Genomic DNA, 26,137 nt, shown 5'->3' with positions numbered 1-26,137 from the left:
CATTAGAGAACACTTTAAAAATCCAGGTCAAACAGATTGTGCTTTTTGTGATGACAGAGACAAATTGATAGAAAGAAAATGTTCTTCACCTGGTTAGATTGTGCATCATTAAGACTTTCCCATATGAGTTAATGGTATCTTTTTTCCTTGTCTTTCTGAGAACAGTTTTCTACTTTATTAGAGCATAACTTTTTGGGTCATCTCACAACCTTCTCTCTTTGAACTGGGTACTATAATCTTGGACGTTTTTTTAGAATAGGTATAAAGTTAGTCTGTGTATTTACCAAATCGGATGAAAATTGTGTTGTTGGTGTTTTTAAAGTGTTCTTGTGGCATTTTTCTCATAACAGAGGACATAAAAATAGTGACTCATATGAAGAAAATTAAGCTTGAAATGGCCTTTTTTTTTTGTATTTCTTTTTTTCAAATGAATCTGGAGCAGAAGGAAAAATGCCGTTGGAAAAAGCTTGTAGTTGTGACGTTGTAAACACAATAAACAGGCCACTAGCTCCCTGTGCTCCATTCTGCTGCATCCACTTATAGACGACTAGATCTATGTACGTCTTTGTTTTCCACGTCTGAGCTGGCATCTGGATCCAAACTGTATGGCTCGTTTGCTCCATTGCACGCCATTTTTTGCAGCACTGGCAATAGGTTGGAGTGAGAGGGGGTGTAAGCTACATAAACAGATGGATGACAGGACGTATGGGCAGGGTTCGACCTCCTGACAACTTATAGGGAGAGTTTCTAATGAATTACTGCTGATCTGCAGTAACTATGTACTAGAAAACAACAGTTTTTTGCTAAAATCTGCATAATCATAATTAAAAAAAAAAAATAAAACACTGGGAACACTTTTACCATATATTAAAAGTTGATCAGAGTGGGCCTTCAAGTTTCAGCTACTTTACGTTGACATCCTGTGTGTCACTTGTTAGTATGCCTTCATGTCATGTTATAATGTCTCCCATGTTTTATTGCAATATTCTGGTTTCTTTTATGTCATTTGTTGTATTTATCGACAAAATAGCAAATATCTTCCATCTTGTCTCATAGGCTCTTCCACAAACCCTAGAGCGAAAAAATTTATGATAATAAAAGTACCTGGCTGTGTTCATCTAAAGTCTCAGTTAGTTTTAGTTGAAAAAAATTAAATATTTGCTTCAAATTGAATCTTGCATCAACTAAAACAAGAAATTAACGTACACATATCATGTACTGAGTGTGCCATAAAATTCTATCTAAAGATGGAAAAACAAATGTAATCAGTCATTAATATTCTGCTTGAGCGTCCTTTTATTACATTTTCTTTGAAGTTCTACCTAAAAAAACAGAGAGGCAACATTTTCTTGCCTGGCTTTCTGTCTGTGCATAAGTCTTTCTTACCTACTGTGCTGCTGCTGCTGCAGTCCCAAGATTTAATAACTTCACTAGCCTTTCACTTATAAGGCTGTATTATTCCTTGAGGGACTCCAATTGATCAGTCAGTGGTGGGCTCTTATACTGTGGCAGCCAGATGAATGACACTGGCATAGACCTCATCGCAACCACTAAAGTATCCACTCTGGGAGTGGGAGGTACCACTCATCTGTTTTGGTATTCTTTTTCTCAAAGCCGGTCCTCAGTGGGAAAAAGATTAAATGAAGCTTCGTTTTTCTTTTTCTTTTTTAAGACCCTGTGAGATTGGAGACTGGTGCGCAAAGAAAATGTACAGTTTGCTTTCGTACACTGTCTTTGTGCTGCTACTTCTGTTGGCTTGAGTTTTTTACATTCGAATTTGGTTTGGGATTTTGTTTTGCTTATTGTCAGGATCACGGCGACAAAAAAAGAAAAAGAAAAAAGGTACCGTTCTGCCACTGTTCTAGGGAATTGAGTCATTGTTCCAACAGCCTTAACAGGACGCCATGGGATATGGGTTCTTTATTTTAGGTGGAAGAACAATGCCTTAAAAAACTCTGCTTAACAGACTCAGCTAAACTGTAAACTTCTAAGATTTTTCTTCTTTGACCCAATCTTTTATTTTAAATCAGTTTGCTTAAACTAAACAGAGAGAATATAAGTTTAGTTCTGTTTGACTCGTCATAAAAGACTGTAAAAGTTACAGAATGGATTATAAAAAGAAATCAGTTTAATTCGTTTACGTCAATGTGACTCTGTTATTTCTTCTCTGTCCAAGATTGCCGTTTATTCTTTTCGGCTCGGTTTCTACTGTGTCCACATGCTTAATGCTGATTTTGATTATCTGTTGCATAGCAACAGTCCAAGGGTGGACGGAAGCTACATTTATTCCTGTCAATAATAGAGGTGATGGTGATGAAAACGGCCACAGTAAACCAACAACTTCAAGCTTCCTGTATGACATAAGATAAATTGAGAAATGGAAAGAAACTCAAAGAGTGTTTTTGTTGGGAAAGTTTGCTTGAGTCTGCCAAACCTTTAACTTAAGATAGGAGGGCTTAATCTATATTAAATATGATTTAGGATATGAGAACAACACCCAGGGTGATAAAAACAAACAAACTACAAGTTCGTTTTAAACTTAACTGCATGTTCTCTCTGTTAGATGTTAAAACACTTATTGGGTCCCATTGGTCCTTTATTCACCTCAGCGGGTTTTCCGTTTGTGGAAAAAGAATGATTCTGGGTTTTTAGAAAATGGCGATCTATTTAAAATCTGTTATTGGAAGAGATTAGTTTTTTGTTTCTCACCGGGCAACCACAGTTACTGTTTCATAAATTAGTTCTGCAGTATGTCTTAGTAGTTATCATTTCCTTAATAGCAGATTTCTTTCCCTTCAAAGTATTCATATGAAATGTTCTAATCTATTTCTACGATCAATTTGCATGTTTTTTTAATGAAGGGTTTCGCTTTGTGAATCCTGGAATCCATTTTTACCTGGAAAATGTGCTGCAGCAAGTTGTGTTCTGCATATAGAGAATTATTGGCATGTGGAGCAAGCGGTATGATTTGAGTCATTATTAATTCATGGGGCGCCTCTATTGTGCAGCCCATAACCTCTGTTTTTTATAGCTGCTGCTGGTTCTGCGGTTGGGCCCTGTGGCCAGGACGTGACTCTGTTTTCAGTGTTTTGATCTGCCTGCATTTGTCGACACAAAAAAAGCTTGACTGGCAGCGCGCTCAATGGGGAGAGATGGAGACAGACAATTCATACAGTGGGTTTTACTGTCTGTCCCCCTGTTGTGAAGGCTAACTGAAGCTGTACTTGTTGCTTGTTTCCTGTTAGGTGCTTACATCTGTCTGTCAGCAGGAGGGCTGAGAAATGGCATTTGATGTAACGCTAATTCAACTGAGCAATTTTGGGCTCTCGATTGAGCCTCCCAGTTGTTGATGTCTGCCAAGAGTGCTTATTTGATCTTATGTTGCCATATCTCTAAATTGCCATGTAATCGATTATATTGTGTTTAAGCTATAATCAACTTATGTAATTATGTAGTTTCTTGTAACATACTCGATTCTTGAGCGTTGGTGGATTCAAATGCCAAATCCTTTTTGTTGCAAATACTGCTAGTTTTTATATATATAAACACACACACATAAAGTGCTGTTTCCTTATCTGGTTAATCGGTTATCACATTGCCCTCACTGGTTTAGCTAACCATACAACTGGTTAAAATTTGTCCTCATAAAATTAAAGTTCTATCTTGTTGGAACACACATTATTCATTTTAAACAGAGCGATTTTTACTCATCCAAACAATTCAGTTCAATTGTATTTCTCTTTTATTTAATTTAATTATTCCAAACCACATGCAAACAATGATTGCCCAAGAATTGGTTGTGGTTCCTGGGGCACAATAAAGCACCTCCCCTTGAGATACTGTAACTATGGTGTCACACCCATTTACTTTACGGACTTAGTGACCACTCCCCCCTCATGTTCCAAATAGGATGTACCTGGTGCCTCCAAGAAGCCAAAATCCCACGGACTTCCATTGAGAAATAAACAGTCATTCTATTTGTCAGAATAACTGTTCTTGCTCTGCTACCTGTTTTAACACATTCTTGCTAATCCTATTTTTTTCACGTTTTTTTCTTTTTCTTTGTTGTAGTCCAATTTATTCAGGTTATTTAGTTATTCAAGCTATAATCAGATGCCTCAATAAAAGTATGTGGTGCCCACTGGCACCCATGTTGAACGTTCAAAACATTTAACAGATTCTTCCGAGTCGGCTTTCAAGGAGTATGGGTGTGGACTTCCAACAAGCTCACTCCTGATTGGCGATAGTTGTTGTGATAGTGGTCATCACTACACTTAAGCCTGTAAATAGAAGAGGTTGCCATAGAAACGTTGTCTCGGACCAATTACAGCTTACTGATGACATCTGGCTTCAATAAGCCATTGTCTATGGGTGACATCACTCACTCAGTCCAGTTGTACTGTACAGTCAACCGTCACACCCCAGTTTCTTTTGAGAAGCCAGACGACCCCTTGGAGGACCTCTTAGAATTGGCCAAAGGTTCTGCTGGCAGAACTTCCTCCCACAGTCAATTACATTCTTCATAGATTAATTGGTTTCTCTAAATTTCACCTTTGCCCATGAGTGGCCGGGATAGGCTCTGTCAGCCCTGTGACCCCGAAAGGGACAAAACGGTTTTAGAAGATGGATGGAACAGTAACAAACTTTAATGAAAAAAAAAACAATGGAGAACATCTTCCTAGAAAGTGCAACTGAATGGTCTCAAGTGTTTTACAATAATATAGACAATAGTTATTTGTTTTTTTTTTAAAAAAGAAAAAAAAGAATTAGCCTTGTGCAGCATTATTAGTTACAAAATAGGAATTGTGAGTTTTTGTTTTTGGTCAGCTTCTACTTCAGCTGCTGAAGGTATTTGAGTTGAAAACATTGATAGGAAATCATGCATATAAGTTTAGACTATATTTTGTTTTATTTTATTTTTCTGACTATTAATATTTTGTTTTATTTTTACTTTTTTTATGGTATTGATGGTAAAGACATGGCTATTTTCTTTATCTTCCCTTTCAAATTACTCTGTGTTTCTCTACATTTTAGGAAAAAAATAGTGAAATGGACTCCTGACAACAACATGTCCTCCCCACAGCGAAGATGGAGCTAGTAAATAAATAATGGATGCCTTTTATCATTACATATGTTGACACTGGTGCTTAAAATAGTTGCAAATATTTTAAGTCAATGACGATATGTGTCAAATACCTTTCCACAATTTCATCTTTAAATAATATCTGAAAAAATGGAGGAAAGAATGTTTTAATAACATCAGATGCTTTGACATAATGTGAACAAATGAAAATATTATATAATGATTATTTTATGAAGTACAATACACCTGTAATAGAAGTGACAAATTGTACATGTTTCCCCGTCATGGAACAAGAAACATGCCTGGTTTCACTTTGTTGCAGCCAGTGAAGCCTGTTGCATCAGAATGAACATCATGCTTCTGTTTTTCCTGTCTCTCCTGTTGTGCTTCTATTATTGCATGCTGTGCTTGACTGGCCAGGTGATGCTGCCAGACAGCCAGTCATGCTTTCGACGGTTAAAAAAGCGTGTTATTCCTGATGCCTCCTACCTGTATGTTATGTTAGTAGCTTGATTGAAGCAAAGTCTTAAATCAACATTTTATTGTTGTAGCTTGTGAGAACTTTCTGTGCTGTTCATCACTACACTTACACCTGTAAAAGGAACAAGAATCTAAGAGAATCTCAGTCATTGACTAAAGCAATGGAATTCTAATTATGTAAACACGCTTGTTCTATGGTTTTCATCTTAAAATGACATAAAATGATCTGGTTGAATCAAAGTCCTATCATGTAATTATACTACAGAACCAGTGAATGTAATTCTGTAAACCAGTGTTTTTCATCCATTGTGCTGCGGCACACTAGTGTGCCGTGAGAGATGACCAAGTGTGCCGTGGAAAATTGTTAATTCTCATTGATCTAAAAACATTTATGATCACCAGAATATCAGCTCCATGTTATTCAAAAAAGCCTCAAGTTTCACACAGTGTAGTTTGCCGACGCCTTTATGGAGATCTTCAAAATAAATGCACCTGATCTCTCAGCATCTTCTGTGTCTTTTAGAAGGACGGCGAGAAAAAACTTTTGACAGAAGCTTTGCCCACACGAGACGGGAGCGTGAGGTTTCTGAACACACTTTTGTACAAACGTCCAGCAGAGACTTTGATGCAGGTTAAAACAAAAGAGGAGGATGTGAATTTAATGGGTGTGTTGCGTTCAATGTGAACAGACAAGTGATTAAAACAAAGTGTGCGGAGGGGGGGGGATCCGCGGCCGCACACGTATGTGCAGAAGCGGGGCTGGTGATCCATATGGATCACGGTCATCTTTATGAAGGAAACAGCGGCTTTCTAATAATGTCTGGATTGAAGGACAAATTCTATTTCATACTTGATGCACGTTTGAAAAACTTTAAGTTAAATTTAAATACAGTACAGACCAAAAGCTTTCCCATACACACCTTCCCATAATGAGAAGGTGCGTCCAAATGTTTGGTCTGTACTGTAGCTTGGTTAAGTTTATGACTTAAATTTGAAAATAGACCATTCATTGATAGTTTGGAAAATATGGTAGTTTTTGAGTGGTCCAGTTTAACCAAACTGCTTTTGCAGACACTAAACCACTCCTTTTTCTTTTGTTCGTCCATAGACAATGAAACAACTACGAATTTTCAACAGCAGAGTTTGTTGGAGAACTGCAATTGTCGGGACAAGAAAAACCTAAAGTTGTTGATCTTTAGGCCTGAAAAAAAAGAAAAAATGTTGGAAAGAGAAACACAGAACAACAGCTTAAATATTAGTTATGGTACAGATTAAAACTAACGTAGACACCAAATTGGGAAATTCAATTAAAGTTCCATTCAAACTATATTTTTATCCATTGTTAAACTATTCCCAGTGGTCTCTTAATTATGATTATGCAGTTTTTAGTTTAAAAAAAAAAAAATCTGTCGTTTTCTAGAATAAAGTTTCTCCAGAACGGCTCTGTTGACTGTTGGCGCGGACATGACCCTTCGCTGATTTTCCATAATACCTTTGTTTACACTCGGTTTCACTAGAGCCCCTCAGAATCCCAAGATAAAATTACCGGTACAACAAAAAAGGCGAGTAATTTTGGAGCTATCCAGTCGTATATATTTCTGAGCCAGACATACTTAAAACAATTTTTTTTTCTGCTTTTTTTCTTTATGTTTATGCTGCAAAGTTTTTTTTCTATTTGTCAATCTCACTTTATGATCAGTGTAAAGACCAACATGTGAGTTCATGGTTGTTTCTATTCTTGTGGAGCGTGGAGTTGACCACCACACTCTGCTCTCTGAACTCTCATCTTCCCCTCACTACTTGGTGTTTTTGGGTCCAGTCTGAAAGTCAGCTCCCTTGGCCTGAGGCTCCAGCTGTAATCAGCAATTCTCTTCACAGCTAACAACTTCCTGCACCTTAATGACTCCAGCGTCCCAAGCCAAAATCAGCTGTGGTCTATGTGGAGGCCTACCTTTCTCTTTATCAAACACTGGCACACAGGGCTTAAAGGAAAAATGTAGCGATGTTGTGTAAGACCAGCACACAAGAATTCTGATGTTTTAAGAAAGGAGTTTTGCACGGTTGGTCTTTGCTTTTTAGTGAGTCAATATCTGCTCACTATTAAGTGGTGTTGAATAGAAAATCCAAAGCAGTTTTGATGTTCATGTCTTCCTGATGGGCATTAAAAACCTGTACCATTTCTGAATTACTAACTTTAAGACATATTGTTCATTACTCTTACATGTTATCATACGTTTTAGCAGATTTTCTATTATTGTCCTTGTATTATCCCCTAAACAAAGTTTCAATTTTGCTTCCGTGTTCTGCCAACTTTTCCAAGAAACTTTGATTAATGGTTGTGCTGGTGGCTGAAAGATAATCACATCAAGGGCACAGACCCTGACCTGTTTTTGCATTGGTAAGTTTCTGCTCAATGAAAAGCACTCAATTGGCAATTGTTGTTGGGATTGTGAGTAGCACCTTATTGATTGGCAACAAAATGTTTTTAATGTTGTAGATGAGATTTCTGGATTGCCTGCTAAAGGGAAGATGGAAACTCTCTGCAATCTATTTTCAAGTAAAGTTCCAAATTGAAAATCTTTACATGCATAATTAAGGCTTATTTGAAAGGAATGTCAAATATATTGCTTTTGTGGGGTCCCCCCCTGCTCCACCCATTTACCAAGGCTTGGTTATGTTTGAAATCCAAACATGCTCTGCATTTTGATGTGTTGAAGTAATGAAAATAAAATAGAGGGCAGTTATGTCTGATTCAGCCTGGTGTCAGTAAAACCCTTTTTATTGAGATTATAAGCTTTAAAAATAAGATATTTAGTGTTGCTAATCACCTAAATTGTTAGAGAACACTACACAGGTTATAAAAAAGGTAAATGCTCTGTCCTCTGGTTACGGTGCAAGGTCGGTGGATTTGCAGGGCTGGTCAAGGATATTTGGGCAAGTAGGGCTGCTTCTTTCACATGGGGGGTGTCCTGGATTTGAAACAGCCTGTCCAACTGGACGTTTAAAAAATACACTGAAAATACACCTAAATATTTCATATTCGACTTTTATTATAGCCTGATTTATGAAGAATAGGTCAAATATTTTCATAATGAACACTGGCTCAGCAGCATATATTTGTGTACGAATTTACAGCTTCTTTCTTTTTTTTGCACAAGACCGGAGGATCCACACTTAAGGCTCAAAACAAGTTTTTCATTAAATGAAATGAACTGTACTAAATTTATTCGACAGAGCCAGTAAAAAAAAAATATATATATATATATATATATATATATATATATATATATATATATATATATATATATATATATATATATATATATATATATATATATATATAGCTGAAGCAAAGGAAGATATGACGTAATTTATAGATATCTTGGTTGATTTCTCCATTTTTTGACTTAACATAACAGATCCCACGTCTTGTTGTAAATGGGTCTACACTAACAATGACATGCATTTTTGTAAAAATATACATTTTGTAGACACATCCTTATTTCTCAGATGTTTATATCAAACGTTTAAAGCTAAAAGTTTTATAGAAAAACGTTACTGTGATACAGAGGAGTCTTTAAATCTGCATTCATTGCATAACTAATAAAGATTAGTGAAGTTGGTGGGGTCATTTAGTTAAAGCCACTTAATTGGTCAGTAATAATGTTAAAGTGAAAAAGCAGTTAATGGCTGTGGATGAGAAAACAACTACATATTTCCCAGAAATGGGTTTTAACCACATGACTTTGATGCTGCCCAGTAGAAAGGAGTTTAAATGGTGAAATATCAGAAGATAAAAGAAAGTTTTCAAAAATCTGTAATTTTCTAAAACTGAAATAATGTATATACAATAATTGAATTTGTACAAAAATGTTCACTGTTAGAGAACAAAAAAATGGACGAGTGACATAAATAGCTGTGTACCTGGAGGAGTAAGTGTCACTTTTATAGAGCCAAATTGAACCACAACAGCTTTCTGAAACTCCATGCAGTGCCCTCTTACATGTCACTTACTAGTGCACTTCCATGGTCATGGTCCATCCTGCAGCAACATAATGAACTCAAACAAGAGTCCAAGCTGTGCCAGGACTTCCTCAGACAAAAAAAGGTCAAGACGGCAACCTCGTGGAGTAGTCAACATGGTCACAAGAAATGAACCCCATGGAGCTGGGCTCATAAACTGGAACAAAATATGAAAGCAAAACAATTTATAAGTTCAGCACTTTTTATAAATAAATAAAAAAACAACTTTTTATTTTATGAAACTAAATAGACTTGGAAAGAATTCGATAGTAAACTGCAAAGCATTTAATAGGAGCCATGGAAAAATGCAGCCGATTTTACATCTGGTCTGGACTTGAGTTCATCTCCTCTTAATTCTGTGCCCTTTGCTCAGCTGATGTAATAGACATTTATGAGGAGGTCCACAAATATTTTGGTAGGAAGTGATAAACTCTCAACAATATATGTTCAATGCCTTATATGGATGTTTTCTGGCAAATGTCTGTGGGAACATCAGAGAGATCTGACACTTGAAGCTTTATGACCTTCAAGTATCCAGCCTGCAACAGCATGTGGGTGGGTTTTTCACACCATAGATCCTCAGACCATCTTCTGAATATGTAAATGCCAGGTATATATACCAAGCCCTTTTCTGAGTGTCTTTGTTCAGACCTTGTGATCCTGTTCCTCTGTCTGTAACCCTGCGTACAAATCTGTGCTGTTTTGTGCGGAGTAAATCTTCACTGAAGCTAAGTAACTGTCTCTGAGTCTCATTCATTCCTTTCTGTGTGTTGGAAACTGAAGGGAAACGAACCAACCTAATATTTTTATTAATACAGTCCTTTCTAGAAAATCCAGTTTCCTCACAAAGCTACAGCTGCATCAGACAAACTTGGCACCTCAATCCTGGGCTGATATTGGTCTACTGACTCATTGCTTTGCTGTTAAAGTAGTGTTCCCCTTTGACTATCATAGTTTACTTGTCAAACGCGTTACCTGTTTTAACTCATTTGGTTTCCTGCTCTGAATATACACATTGCTGTGGGTCACATGTGAAAAACTGTGAAAACAACTATTGTGGGAAACAGAAGTTATTAATAACTGATAATCTGCTCTTTATATGCATTAACGGGCAGAAGTGAGTCTAAAAGAGAAGCCTAAAAGACTGCAAGGCATCCCACAAATTCATAAGGTATAATTCATTCTGTGTTGTGGAAGGTACGGGGTTGGGAAGGAGAGAATGAAGAGAATGTGCAGTTATTGTGAGAACAGAGTATAGGAGTAAGAATGGATTATTTTCCCTCAACAGTTGATGAAAAACTATCAATGTGTACATGCAAGACATGAAGCCTCACTGTCTCATTTAACGTTTCCAAAAAAGGGAAATACAAAAACTAAATTTTAAACCTTCTTAACAGCATGCATGATCAAGAACGCACATTCTTTATACTACCTGATCCAAGTGATGCCTACTGTAGGCACCATTTTATGAGTTTGAAATTATGAAATAATTTCTTTTTATTTTGTTTCTATTCAGCTAAACTCTTACCAGATTTATACATTTGTTTTGGAAGCATAAATGTTTGAACAGTTGATGTTTAGGTTAAAACCAGTGCATTGTTTAAACACTAGAGGGCGCAGACCTGTTTCATGCTAATGTAATTTATAGAAGAAGACGACGTTTTGTTATTGACTTTGTCAATACAGATGGACTGAGGAGCAACTTGGTTATTTTACAGTGTGCAGTGACTTTGTTGTCCATATGCGTCAGAATCTGTCTTCCATTTTTTAAGAAGTCAAAATCAAGAAGAAGAATAACTCCCTGTTGTAACTGTAACATATGTCCAACACAAGAGGCTTTCAGCTCAGCTGTTGGACAGGACAAGTTAAAAAAAAAGAACAAAAAGAAAATCAAGAAGAGGAACAGGGGAAAGAACAGAAACAAAGATAAAGCTCTACATCTACAGTGATACGAAATGTCAAAGTGGAGAAATCTCGCCAATGTTGCTACAGGCTTTTTCTTTCACAGCTCAGTCCTGAAATATGAACGACTTTGTGTCATACAACACAAACCGCAAATATTAACTTCTCCTCCATGATCAATTTTCAAATGGTTCGGACTTCTGTGAATTAAAAAGGATGCTACCCATACGTCACCATCAAATCCATACAGAAAGCGCACTGGATTGAATAAAAAAAGAGAGAAAAAAAAATCTGATTTTTGTTCTAATTTTTTGTACATAATTTTTATTCTAATATTTGTAAAACTCCAGGTTCTTGAGTCAGGATAAAAGACCTTAAGAAAAACTGACTATTTCATTAACTGTTCAAACAGTAAAATGTTTTGATTTTCATGAAATGCATTGTTTTTTACATATTTACCCCTCATCTTTAAGGTGATATCAATGTTTTCACAGTTATAAAGACGTACAAGTAATGTTTTCAATGCTGGTGACTATTGTGCCCTATTGGCGAGGATAAGAGAAATAACACAGGACGCCTAATCACTCGTCATACATTTGAGCAAATATATCTTAAAAAAAAAAAAGTCATTTTGTAGGCTAAAACATAACTCCAGTATTCACAATTATCTAACAATAAGTGAATCAATCAATTTTCAATGAATGACCTTGAAATTGCATTTTCATTGTCCAAAACTTTCAAGGTTTGTCATAACCGTATGAACCTGTTTGAACACAGAAGCCCGAAACACGCATAAACACACGTTAACATAGACTTTTCATTTAAAGTTGTCGCTTGAACACGCGTTTCAGTCCAGTGTGACCGCAGCATAATAAATACATTGAACATGTAATGTTAGCACTATTCTAAACGTATGTTGTATTAGAAGATACATAATTTTTAAAGATTTGAAATAAATCTAAAAGTTCAAAAAAGCTTTTCTAAAAAAAAAGATGGAAAACCTTTTGTTTTTCTGGTGCAAAATATCAAATCAAATGTTGCTGAAACTCTCAAATGTTTTCTAACCATCAAATACTTCTGTGTTTCCAGTTCACGTCAAAGCAGGAACCTGTGAGGTAATTGCTGCACACCGATGCTGCAACAAGAACAAGATCGAAGAGAGATCCCAGACCGTCAAATGCTCCTGCTTCCCTGGACAGGTGGCGGGAACAACGAGAGCGGCCCCATCTTGTGTAGATGGTATGGCAGCACTCTGATTATGGATTTTGGTAATGATTTCGGGGGAATATTCTGCACTGCCACACCTGTCACTGTACATCTGGTGCCTATTTCAGCATTCAGAGGTTTTCATTCTGAAAGAAAAATGGTTCGTTCCTGGGCATTTCATTCACTTAGCCTTATGTCTTGAGGTTACATCAGACAGGTTCAAGAGAGTAGACAGATGCCCAGGTAATTTAACATCATGTCAGCAGTGGCCCCAGTTACATGTGAATCGATCCATGTCTTCTCTTCTCAGTGGAGGCGCTCTGACATAGGCTTCCTTCCATGTTGACAGTTCTCTCCTTGCTTTAGAAATGTCAAGGGAAGATGTTTCTCCCCTGTAGGCTTTTTCAAAGCAGCAGAAGACCTTGACTGGATGTTTTTTCACTCCTTCTATAAATGTAAACAGCCACCCTCCTCAGAGTGAACACACAGTTCTCACAACACTCGGCACCTTGAAATTCACCTATGCCCTCTAATTTAGACCCCAAGACACACTAGGGTAGAACTGACATATCCAGAAATCAACATGCTCTGTTCTGCACACAGAAGTATAATGGGCTGTTGAGTCAATAAAGGCAGAAACTGATGTTATTTAGAGCAGCGTGCTGTTAATTGCTTTTAATAGAAATGTTTGCACTTTACCCATTTTATTGTTCTTCAGCATCAATAGTCGCTCAGAAGTGGTGGTGTCAGATGCATCCCTGCATGGATGGAGAGGAGTGTAAAGTGCTGCCAGATCTCAAAGGATGGAGCTGCAGTACAGGAAACAAAGTTAAGACAACAAAGGTGGGTTGCAGTTTGGAATTGTGCCTTAAAGCCCCACTCCCATCATTTTTTAATCTACAGTGTTAGTTGTCTTTTAATTATGATTTTGCCATTTTTAGTCAAAATTAATAAACTTGTGTTTTTTTTAGGACATAGTTTCAGCAGAGCAACAGTGATCCATTAGATGTTTTCCTCCAAGTTGAGGGTCACTTAAGAGGCTCTGTGTAAGCCCGCCCCTGCTTTCTGACATCCTTCTGTTTACACCCTTCGCCTAGCTTACAGCCCATCACACCCCCAACCTAACATTAATGGTGCAACAGAAATGGTGAGCAATGTTCGAGCTATCCAGCCAGATGCCAGTTCAGACGAGGAAAACTAAGATGTACACGGTTCCATTTGTCTGCAAGTGGATGCATCTGAATGAAGAGGATCAGGGGGCTTGTGGCCCATCAGCTGTAGTTTGTACGTAACAACTACAAGCTTTTTCAAACAGCATTTTTTTTTATCTGCTCCTGATTCACAACATTAGAATAAAGAAACACTCAGAAATGCAATTGTATTCTTAATTCTTTTATATAGGATGCCCTCCATCAGGAGAAAAATTCGTGAAAAAACCAAAAACATGATTTTCATTGAAGTGGGTCTTTAATTTTTGGGCAAATAGTCAATTTTAAACATATTTAAAACATATTGATCAAGTGGAATATTTTTTGATCCAAAAGCGAAAAACAATTTTGTGGCATGGAGTAAAGCCCTTAATAGAAAATCCTAAAAAAATACAACAGAAGACTGCAATAGAAAAATAATAAAACGGAAGCTAAAAAGGGACTAGTTCATTGTTTTAATCACTTCACGTATGTATGCTGTGGATGAAGACGTACAGGGACTGCGAGAGGTCTATCTTGATGCATTTGACGAGTATTAGAGCAGGCTGGGACCAGAGATACAGTTAGGGTTTCTTTTTTTAGTAGTGTAACTTCACTCACGTTATTTGTTTAAACTGCTGATCTGGTTGAGCTTTGAAAAATGATATCGTTAGAAGACAATTAGCCTCAGGGATGGTGGGCTGCTCTGGTGAAAACTGTCCCAAAAGAAGGCCTAAACATCCTCTCCCACATTTTAAAGTTAAAGACAAATACAGGTCATTGAACTATCAGCCTATTTTTAGGTGCTGTGTGGCTGAGATTTAAGTTTACGAGCCCCCTCGGTACTCGAGTGCAGACAAAACTTCTACAGATAAGCATAGTCAGCTTTTCATCAGAGCCAAGGTTTTATTTGACTCAAAATATAATCACTGGCTGTTAAAATAAAGAGGAAGCTATGCTAAACGGAGTAGCTAAGGCAAAGTTTTTCAAAACACAAAACAGATTCTATAAATGATCCCTGCCCTCCACTTAGCAGCTTAAGTTAGTTAACTGGCCATTGATTTGAACAGTACACAGTCTCAGTGCAATAAATTAGCAATAAGTGTAAGAAAATAGGGCTCTAGCTTCAAACGAGCTTGCATTTGGCTTTGAATGTACTTGCAAGTAGCTAAAACAATCATTTTATTTAAAAGTAAATTAAATAAAGCGATAATGATACAAAAACAGGTGCAAACAATCCAAAATCGATCCAAAATCCGTTTCTTTGGGTTTGCTGCTGTGGGGTTCGAGGGCTTGAGTTGTTTTCTAGAGATTAATGAAGGTTGTCTGAACTTGTGCTTTAGGTCCCAGGGTGGGGTAGACCCAAAGTGGTTGGTAGGTGAGGAGTGAGGGACACTATAGATCCTCAACCATCCATCACAGTCTTCTATTTGACTTACCAATTGTCTGTAGTAGAGCTTAATCTTCCATTATTCATAAATACAGGAGGCATGGATGAAGAAACACTTTTTATTTTAGTTGGGTTAATAATTCATGCCCCTTCATACAGCTGCAGGGAAGCAGAAACACAGGCACAGATGTGGAGAGGGCCTGGTGGGCAGTAGAACCCTTCAGAACCTGAGCTCTATTTTTAATTAGAGAGTCAGCGGAGGTCGCTCCATGCCCATGGCCTTGCTCCCTCCCACAGCGAACCAGCAAGGGACAACTTGTGCTTGCTAGAAAGCTCCATTCCCCAACTTCTTGAACACTTAACATCCTCTGAGGAATGAGCAGAAAAATGGAGAAGAATGGAGCTCAGAGTGCTAAGTTTGGCACTGGTTCAGTTTGGATTTTATTAGTAAAATTCAAGAATGAAAATAGAATCCCATCAATTTGACAAAAATCAACTTTAACAGAAGCAAAACCTTATTATTGTACACAAGGAAATGGTCAATCTCATGATAAAAATTAACATAATTTTAAACAAATAAAAGTAACCCAATAATTTCCACAGCTAAACCTGAGGTGTAAAAAACTCAATTAAAAAATGTCATGATCTAAAGAAACAAAATGCCAGTTTCATATCATTGATCAGAGTGATGAGCTGGTTTGTCGTTTGCATCATCTCTGCTCTCATTGTTTTCAGGTTGTTCTTGTTGCTCCTGATCATAGGGAGAACTGTACAGGAAATTGCTGCTCACAACCTGTTGCTTATAGGAGCAGTGACAAAAAAAATCAATAAAAAAAAATCAACAGCATTCATTTGTTTCTGTGTGGCTGAAGGGTTTGTGCTTATAGTCGTTTTATTAGTGAGTTAATTCTAGACAAAAAAATAGTTCTGTTCTGCTCAGAGCTTGACTCACAGTAAAAATCCCTCATGTGAATGAAAATCCAAACCTTTTGCAATATTTCTTATTAAAAAAGGCAATTTCTTCTGCCTGAAATGTATATTTATTTCATGAATTAGTGTTTTATTTTGATTATTTGTTTTTGTCAATGTTATTTTACGCTTTTGCATAGTTCAGAAAAAACAAAAAAAGGCTCTAAACGTTTGCTTGACATTAATGCTGCAAACAGACAAATTTCTCTTTCAGCAATATTAATCTTTTTGTTGTTTTTTGGTTGCAGTGGTGGCATTGTTGCTGAAATATGATGGTATGCTTTCACCCAACAATGAATTCACATCAGTAAATCAGGTGTCTTAAGGCCCTCAAGCCTTGGCTTGGACAAACAAGTTGGTTTCATCTTTCTCTGCATGTTCCAGGAGCTGCTAGTTTTATAGTCTTCTAATATCAAGAATTATAACCCTGCCAGCTCCTGCTTTTCGCTTCCTATCAATCAGAACACATAGGCCAAAAGAACCACAGAGCCCCTGCACTTGACAGATGCTATGAAGCTTGGAGAGAGTATTAAAGTTTTTTGATAGATTGCTGTCTGAGAAAGATTTCTATTCCAGAAATAATGAAAATATGTCTGACATTTGCAGCACCAAAACTGAATGAAAGATACTGTACTGTAGTTGCAAAGGCAGTCTGAAAATATTTTTTTTCCAATGCATTAGTTATAAACAAAAATATTCTTTAAGCAATTAAAATCCACTATACTCTTACTTATTTTGCTGCCTTTAAGCAGTTTTCTTTTATAAATGGATGTGTCCTTTTAAAATGCAAACACAGTACAAAGGAAAGGAGATAAATTTGTAAAATTATTGGAAAGCCTTCTTAATGCCTGACTAAGGTGCATATTTGTAATGAAAATAACCTTCTGGGATGGTGAGTTTGAGGGTAGCTCCAATAAAAAATATGGTAAACTTTGTTATTGGCAAACAGCATTTTTTACCTTTTGTTATTTATTCTTGTTTTGACTTTCTGCCTCCTCCAGCGTGTATGGGGTCTGCTATGATGGTACTCTTTTGGTTCTCCTGGAATTGGATTGCCATATTTAACTGGATCTGAAAACAGAAAACATACAAACGGGCACCTTCAAGGTTGTTGCATCATTTTGAATAAGACAAAGAAAAAAAAATCCAATCTGAAGGCCAACTTCCAAACAGCTGACAGTTTGCACAGTGGGAATCCTCATCATGCCAACACCAAGAACTGCAGTTTTCTTCAGATTTAGGGTCTCGGTTTGTATGCTCTAATCCTAGACAATATGGAACAGAATGCACAGTGTTCACTAAAAACTCTTCACACGGGAACAGACAATACTAAAGTGTGATGTATACGGAGGGAGAACATTATTGGAGGTGGGAGTATGAGTGCGAGGGGCATTGACTTGTAATTGCTGGAAGGAATGTTAATGCAAAGCCAACAAAATCAGTTTTGATAATGGCAATCCCAATATTTTTGGGGTTTGTGCTTTCTTTAAGATTACAGTTATTTCGCCCGTAAAACAAGTTTAAGTTCTAATCAAGACTAAGTTTGCCTGAAAATAGTCCTAAGGTCAACTCCATGAATCACATGGGTTATAAACGACACAACCAGCTGTTAGCCTGCAAGAGGGAGAGGATCTGGTCAATCACTGCTTTGTGTGGTTCTGTTACACACTGTTGACTCAACAAATTAATGTCTTAGAAATTTCAATTTTTGTTAAATCCAATAATCCTATCAACTCGTTAAGTCAATGACTTGACTATCCCTTTGGTATTTGCGGAACATATTCAGTTTTTTAGTGCAAAACCATGAGCACAGTTCTGTCCCATATATCTCTATCTCTATCTCTATATAGGATAACAGTGGTTGAATTTTTTTACTAAAGGTGTCCTGGATCAATTTAAGGTCAGTGAATTGGATTGAATTAATTTATTCACATCAAACCAATATCGACTTTGAGCGACCAAAAAATCTGATATGAATTGTTAAAATGAATCATTACACCATTAAAGATTGGTAATTAAACTTTCACTCAGGTCTAGATTGTGCTTAAAGACCCACCAAGATTGCATGTCTAAGTATTTCTTTATTTTAAATAGTTGTAAATCAGGAGAAAACAAAAAAATGCAGTTGGAAAAAGCTTGTAATCATGACGTAGAAGATACAATCAGCAGGCCACAAGATCCCTGCTACACTCCTTTCTTTTCATACTTGCAGTCAAATAGATCCATGTACGTCTTCATTTTCATCGTATGAACTGGTATCTGGCTCAAAACTGTACGGCTGGGTCGCTCCAATATTGTTTGCCATTTTTTGTTATACCAGTAGGGTTAGGTTGGGGGTTGAGAGTGTACAGATGGGTGATGGAAAATGACATGTTTACTTAACACCAACAGTTCTGCCCACAACTTAGAGGCAAAATCCTAATGAACTACTGCTGCTCTGCAAAACCTATGTAACAGGTTTGTATATTTGTATTTGTATATTCAAAAGACCACTGGGACCGCTTTTACAATAGATCAAATGATTATCAGAGTGGGACTTCAAAGACTGAACCGATTCATTATCATACAGTTAAATGTGTTACAGATACCAGCAGAAGATTTGTACAGGAATGCTGGTGCACAGTAGAGGTTGGAGGTCCAGAAGTTCTAGAAGTTGTGACGTGAGAAACATCTCCAATAGGGGCAGAGGATGAAAGGCTAAAATCCCAAGGGTTTCTTAGTTTTAAACCAATGCACTGCTGGTCATGCAAAAAAAAAAAATCCTCATGAAAACAATATGTAAGAAATAACACACACAGACAAACTGAATGAAGAGAGAATAGATGCAGGGTGTGATGGCCCTCAGGCTGTGACCCCACCAAACTGGGAGAGGGGCTTCAGTAGATGTCAAGAAAAACATCAGAGATTCTTAGCATGCAGAGTTCGGTCTTAGGGATGACTAAGATGCTGAAAAAACCCTCTGGCTCTCAGACCTCTGGAAGACAACCTGAGCTTGATCTGCCACTGCAATGTGGGAGAAGCCAGTGAGTTTAGAGAAACATTTCCTGTTTTAAGTTGGGATTTCATTCTGAAAATTCCAAGTTTTGCAATGACGATTTCATAAACCAGTAAATTCTTTTGACCTTAGGTTATATCCGGTTATTTTAAAGTGATGATGGTTATTGTACTCTTTGGTGATGTAATACACTGAAAGTGAAAGAAAACTCCAAAGAATGGCTAAGAACAAGCATTAAACAGTACACTAAAGTAGTCTATGAGATTTTGTGTACAGCATTGGTGAAAGGAGATAACATGCCATTTGAAAGACACCTTTCTAACCAGATGTACGTATTTGGAGCAGCTCCCTCTAGAGGAGAAAACCTAATCTGTCTTTTCACTCAACACAAAAACAGGGTGGAGACAGAGCTCTGACTTCTGACAATCATCTAATCAGTGATGACCAAAAATACTTAACTTCTCTTGTTTCTTCTATTATTTTGTTTTTTTAACATTCCATTTTGGTTGCTGGAAAGTACTTTTCTGTTTTCAAACATTTTGTTTATATTTTTTATTTTATAATTATTATATTTTATCTTTTTTGAATTGCGCTTTAGTTTCTGGTATATCGTTTTGATTTTTAAAATGTAATATTTATTTAATTTGCTTTTTTAATTGTCCTTGTGGTATTTAATGTGTTTTTGTGTTGAGTAATTTGTTAACATGATTTGAACTTGAGGGCCACTATTGTTGATAGATGCAGAATTGTCTAATAACAGTGATTATTTTTTCAAAATAATATTATTTTTCTGACCATTTTTTGTTTGTTTGTTAAAATGATTCCATTTGGACAAGGAACAAATATCTGATTTTTACTAGTTGATTTTTCATTTACTTTTTATTAGGTATTTACTCTTTTTTGAGTGTATGTTAGTGATCATTGTGTGGATTTCTTTCAGTAACAGAGGGGTATTAGAAATTGTATCCATGTGTGAAAGTCTCCATGCAAAATCTGGAAGTTTGTATGATACATGAATCTGTATGCATATGTATTTTTCCATCATTAACATTTTCTTGACTCTGTCTTCTCTGGAAGACAGCCCTAATGAGTTTGTGTGGACCATGTCCCTCAATAAAATCTTTGGTGCACTTCTTTGCTTTTCGTTCTCAGTCAACATCAATCAACCACAATAAAAGGAAGGAAATGTTCTCAAGTTTTAATAAACGGATAACTGAAAAAGCAGAAAAATCATTCAAGTGGAAGAAACATTAAAGAAAAGCTATTTATTCAAATGTGTAAATTTTAAGAGTCTTCACTTCATCTAACAGGAAGCTAAAAAAAATATTCTGTGATCAATCATTGTAAATTGTTAAATGAATGAGTCTGTTGGAGTTCGATACACACTCATGTGCATGGGAAGGAACTGTCAGTCAGGTGTGATCTTTCATCTTGAAGAAATTTGAGCTTCAAAGGAAGGATTTGAGCTCTTATTCTGAAATTCCCTCTGTCCTGTAATCAACAGCGGATTTCAAAGTTCTAGCACTAAAAGAAACTTACTGCATGGGGAGGTGTTCCTGTTTGTTTTCAGTTATTCAATCAATTTTTCTATATTCTTTTAGATATAGTATACAATTGTGATGTTCCAGTTATCTAAGTCTGATAGACTACAAGAAAAAATCTTTTTTTCTAATTATGTGCATATTTTTCCAATAAGGAAAAGATGTAAAAAAATACTTTTTACCAAAATAAAAGCTGTAGATTGTTTCTTTCTACAAGAGCGACTATGCAAGAGAAACTTCTTAAAAAATGTACTTGTGAAATTTTATTATCATATAAATATGTTTCCGATGTCAGGTGACTGATCTCAAAATTTCTACAGTCAGAGCAGCAGGGAGATGAAATCATTCTCATATTGTCTGTCACATTGTGATTTCTGAAAATTGCCACCTGGAAGTGAAAATTAAAATGAGCCTCCCCAAGTGGCAATGACAGTGTCATCAGTTGCAGCTAAAAAAAAAATCCACACTTTTATAAAAAAAATTTTGATTGCATGCCTCAGAAAACTGTAAGTATGTGTCAATGACATGCAGATTCATCTGGCAAGACCCCACCAACTTAGGCTTGTGTGAAGAACAAAATACTGTAAAAACAGACTATTTTCACAGATGGAAGTGTTAATCATTTATTGTCATCAATCAACAAAATAGAAGTTAAAAAAAAAGAAAAACCTAAATCAGATTAATATTTGGTGTGACCACCTACTGCCTTTTAAAAGAACATAATTTCTTCAGAGTTTTTTTTTAAGGTACTCAGCTTGTAGGTTGTTCCAAATATCTTGGAGAACTAACCACAGATCTAGTGTGGCTGATGGCTTTCTCACATCCTTTTGTGTCTTCATGTCATCCCACACACACGGAATAATGTTGAGATCAAGGCTTTGTGGAGGCCATGCCATAAGTACTTCTTGTTCTTCCTCATAAAAAAATAGTTCTCATTGAGTTTGGCTGTATGTTTGGGCTTGTTGTTTTGGTGCAGAATACATTTGGGGCCATTCATCATGGTATTGCATGATGGAAACTAGGGGTGTAACGATTAATAGATGGTTTAATTTATGTTCATTAATTCCAACCAGATCAATCTGAGGCAAGTTGTTAATCAAATTAACCTATACCATTATAAAATATTTGCAAAATGAAACAGATAAAATAATCGATATTGGAAAAAACCATTTGGATTGAGACATGACAGGTTTATTTTACTACAATGTTAAAACTATGGCAGCAAAAATGATCAATCCATCATTACAGTCCAATGTGTGGAAACACTTTGAAATTTGCTAAGACATGTGACTATTGAGAATGCCATTTATCTTGACCCAATCTCCAACTCCATTTGTATTAATGGAGAGACCCCCAACAATGCTTCGCTGTTGCCTGCTGACACTATTATTGCACCGTTTACCAGCCCTCAGAAAAACAAACTTCCTTCTGCTTCAGCCAAATACTTCAAATTTGGACTCATCAGTCCAGAGCAGCTGCAGCCATTTTTTTCTATAATCTAGTCTCTTTGTTTTCGTTCATAATGGAGTCACTTGGTCTAGTTTCCACGTTGGAGGTTTGGCTTTGTAGCGGCATGTCTTCCATAAAAACCACTTCTGGACAGACTTCTCTAGACAGTAGAGAGCAGATAGGTGTAACTTTGATTATCATTAGCATCTGTTTGGTATTACTGGTTCATTACACACCAGATAATAATTCTACAAAATCTTGTGCCTGTAAGAATTGATACTGGTTTGAAGGCAAACGGTAAAAAAATCCAATAGTTTATTTTTTCATTAACTCAACTGAATTTTGTAAATTAATAACAATGAAAAATCATAATTTGTATTTCTGAAAGTAGGAGTATAACAGCAAGCATTTGTTTTCAATATTTGATATCATTTGTCATTATTTTATGTTATGAGACATTTCATGATTAAACATTTGTTCAATTTATTTATCTAGAGTACAAGAATATATTCTAAAACTTAACAAAAATGACAGGATTTTAGCCATAGAAGACCAGAAGTTTAGCAATTTAAAATTGTTTGTACAGGGAAGTTTGTTTATACATTTTTCTTTTGAGCAAGAGTAAAAAACACAGCATGGAAGTTAGTTGATCATTTTAAGATTTAATGCAACAGAAACAATAGTTGTTTTGTGGCATAATTTTATGTACAGTATGACAAACACAAATCAGTTGAAATGGGTGTGATCCTTTCGTTGTGATATTACAGAGGTAAGCCCTTCGTCCCTGAATTTTCCCCCAAATTAAAAAAAAATCGTAAGTGTTTTTTCCTTTCAAGGTGGTGCTAAGTTAATTGGGGTCCCGGACTGAACAGTGCATTGCAAATTAGCAACATATGCTGTGAAGGGGTTAAAATAATTGGGTTACTGCTTGGAAACGCTTTATAATCTAATCCAAACATACAAGTTCCACACATTTAAGCAAAAGACCACCAAAGCTATTTTTACTTATAATTGTAAATATCTTTGAACATAATATGTGTTGAGATGATTGCTACCGGTTTTAGGTTTTTATAGAAAAACACTAGACTTGACCACAGGGAAAAAAAGTTTATACTATAAGATGGTTACAATAAAAGATGGTTTTGAAGATAATAATGATTGTCATTGTTTTTATCCTTTTTTTCCAGCTTCTATAATGCATTTTTTTTCTTTTCTGGTTTTTAGGTCACCCGATAGTCGTGTATTTCAAGGACAACCTTTTGTGGACCAGAATGGAGTTTCTTGGGCCGACTCAGTGGGATATTGGGATGTGTGATTTTGTGTTTGGTGGAAACAAGGGACCAACGAGGACAGTAATCACAGACATTCCAGTGAACAAAAGGAGGAGCAGCACCATGGAGCTCCATTGGAAACTACATAACCAAACAGATTCCTAGCTTTTACTTTTATTTTCAACAGTAGCTGTGTCTAAGCTCTTCTGGCCATCAGATTTCTTATTGTAATATAGTTCTATTCCTGTGGACAAGAAGACTCAACCATGAAGTTATTTATTGACTTAAAGATCTTGGATTACCCTGAGGGGGCATAACAATCATTCATAAAGCAGAACCATGTGATGTGAAACTTTTGTGTCATTCTTATTTGCCCATATCCTCTTGGACTCCTGATGCAGAACTGTGTGGAAGATCTGGTGGGGTCATAAACATTTTTATTCACTTCATTCTTACGGAGAATAGATTTTTTGAACTTCTTTTGTTGGTTTGATACATTCCCTGGCTCATTTTTTTTTATCTTTAAGAGGACAACTCATTTTTAAAGACAAAAGACGATGCCACTAAGATTAAACACAAAGACCACAGGTTTTTAAGGGCGAACACAGCCAAGTTCTGTCTGAATGGATTGGTTCAATTTCTAATACCTGGAAACAATAATTCATTGCAAAATGTCAATATTACCTTAATAAACCTAACTCAGTAAATATTGCTGTTAAGTAAAATGTGGGATTTCTGTTTTAATCTGTGCTCCTTATTTGGTCAGTGTATCAAAAAAGTTGAAATAAAACAAATACAGGAGTGGGTCAGAGAAGGTCATCGGTCATCCAGGTCCTGATATCACAGAATTTAGATCTTTAGGGCAACTGGACTTTAAAGGTTGATCCAGAAGATGTTTTGCTTTTTATTCAAGTAGTTTCTTCAGTTTTATCTGCTGATGGGAAATTATGATTATTTATGTGGTGTTACTTTAGCGAAGTGGCAAAACGTTCCAAAACTAAATGTTGTGTGCAGATACAGAAGTGCTTATCAGAATGGTCAGGTAATGTCTTCTTACTTGATGGGACTCGAAGGTGATGTCACTCAGTGGTTGATTGTTATTGCGTGGCACCTAAGGGTCTCATTCACACCTGCTGCACACAAACAACAAACCCCTAATGACTGTCAATGAAACCTGAATTCCTTATCAGCAGTTTGAACTGAAAAAAACGACTTGAATGAGCAGCTCACTGTCTTCTAGATGTTTCTTTAAAGTCCAAATCCGTAATAAATATAATCCTGTGTAAAATTAAGGAGTGCATTTTGGTTGTATTGTTTTGGTGGAAACAAAAGAGTACAGATTTTATCTCACTTTATTTTTTTCATTTAAAGACCCACTCCAATCATCTTTTGAACTTATTTTAAAAGCGTTTCCAGTGGTCTTTTTTTGGCAAAATCATTTTTAAAAAAATTGTTTTTTTTAGGACATAGTTTCTGCAGACCAGCAGAAGTTCATTAAAAATTCATCTCTGAGTTGTAGGTGGGACTGTTGGAGTGGATTAAGACTGCACCCACTTCCCACCCTCTATTTACACTCTAGTTTACAGCCCCTAAAACCCCAACCTAAAATTACCGGTGCATAAAAAGGGCGAGCATTTCAGTCGTCTTTAAGGGGATGCATCAAAATGGAGTGGATCAGGGATTTTGTGGTCCACAGACTGTAGATTATACGTCACTCCTAAAGCTTTTTCACATGGCTTTTTTTTTGCCTGCCCCTGATTCAGAACGAATTTCTAAATTTTCTTTATATAAGTCTTCCATCAGAAGAAAAATGCCACAAGAGGATTTTAAAATTACCAAAAACACGATTTTCATTGGAGTGGGTTTTTACAGTTCAATACCATCAGGAACATGATCCTGTGAAGAAATAAAGGAGCTATTTGTGGTTGTTTTATTTTGGTAGATCCGAAAAAAGCATTTATTTTATCTCTCTTTTTTTCCTTTTAAAAAAATAAGCACTTTACAAGAATGCTTTTAGAACCAGTTTTTCCCTTTTCTAGATTCCATTTAAAGAAGGAAACCATCTACTCCAAGATAGGTGTGCTTTGTGAGTAACAAGAAAATGCATAAATGAAATGGGAACATTTAACTTGTGACCTTACCAACTATACAACTCAGAGGACTCCAAGGGCAACCAACATTTCTATCCACTCTGATATGTGTAATAAAGTCATTATCATTACCAGAATCAATGCGGAGCTCTATTTCCTTCTCTGCAGAAGCCAAGTAGGTTTAAAGTTGGAGTGACGAGAGGCAGGAAACAGCTGCAACATTTCTTTTGTATTTACCTGCATATGAGAAACCCTGTAGAGACAATACATTTTAGTGTGGAGCACAGCAAGCGCTCTTCTGACATGACAAAAGGAGGCATTTTGAAATGTAATTTCCATTGTCACGATTCTAGGATTAACATCAGTGTACCAACTGTTTTGGTCTGTCAGTCAAGAATTTTCTCTAAATGACCTATTGTTTTCTCTCAAAGCACAACATGTATAAATCCACAGAACATTTGATATGGGGGGGGGGGGGGGGGGGGGTGAGAGGAAGGCAGAGGACTTTGGAAGGGGGACAAATGTAATGGAAGGCCATTACATATGAAAGA

General features: G+C 36.4%; 1 protein-coding gene across 1 annotated transcript in view; it reads left to right on the top strand.

Moving 5' to 3' along the window:
• The window catches only part of tafa3a (TAFA chemokine like family member 3a), a 124,945-nt gene extending 99,222 nt beyond the window's left edge, over window positions 1-25,723 (top strand). Inside the window, exons 3-5 of the mRNA XM_004068798.4 lie at window positions 12,578-12,727; window positions 13,413-13,537; window positions 23,450-25,723. Coding sequence (XP_004068846.1) covers window positions 12,578-12,727; window positions 13,413-13,537; window positions 23,450-23,461 — 287 coding nt within the window. The 3' untranslated portion in view covers window positions 23,462-25,723. The remainder of the gene's footprint in view (window positions 1-12,577; window positions 12,728-13,412; window positions 13,538-23,449) is intronic.
• The last annotated feature ends 414 nt before the right edge of the window (window positions 25,724-26,137 follow it).

The sequence above is a fragment of the Oryzias latipes genome, chromosome 5 (assembly GCF_053564925.1).
Source record: "Oryzias latipes strain Hd-rR chromosome 5, Olatipes_Hd-rR_3.1".
NCBI classification, from domain to species: domain Eukaryota; kingdom Metazoa; phylum Chordata; class Actinopteri; order Beloniformes; family Adrianichthyidae; genus Oryzias; species Oryzias latipes.
Note: the sequence above shows the minus strand (reverse complement) of the source record. Positions and strands in the feature narration are given on the sequence as shown.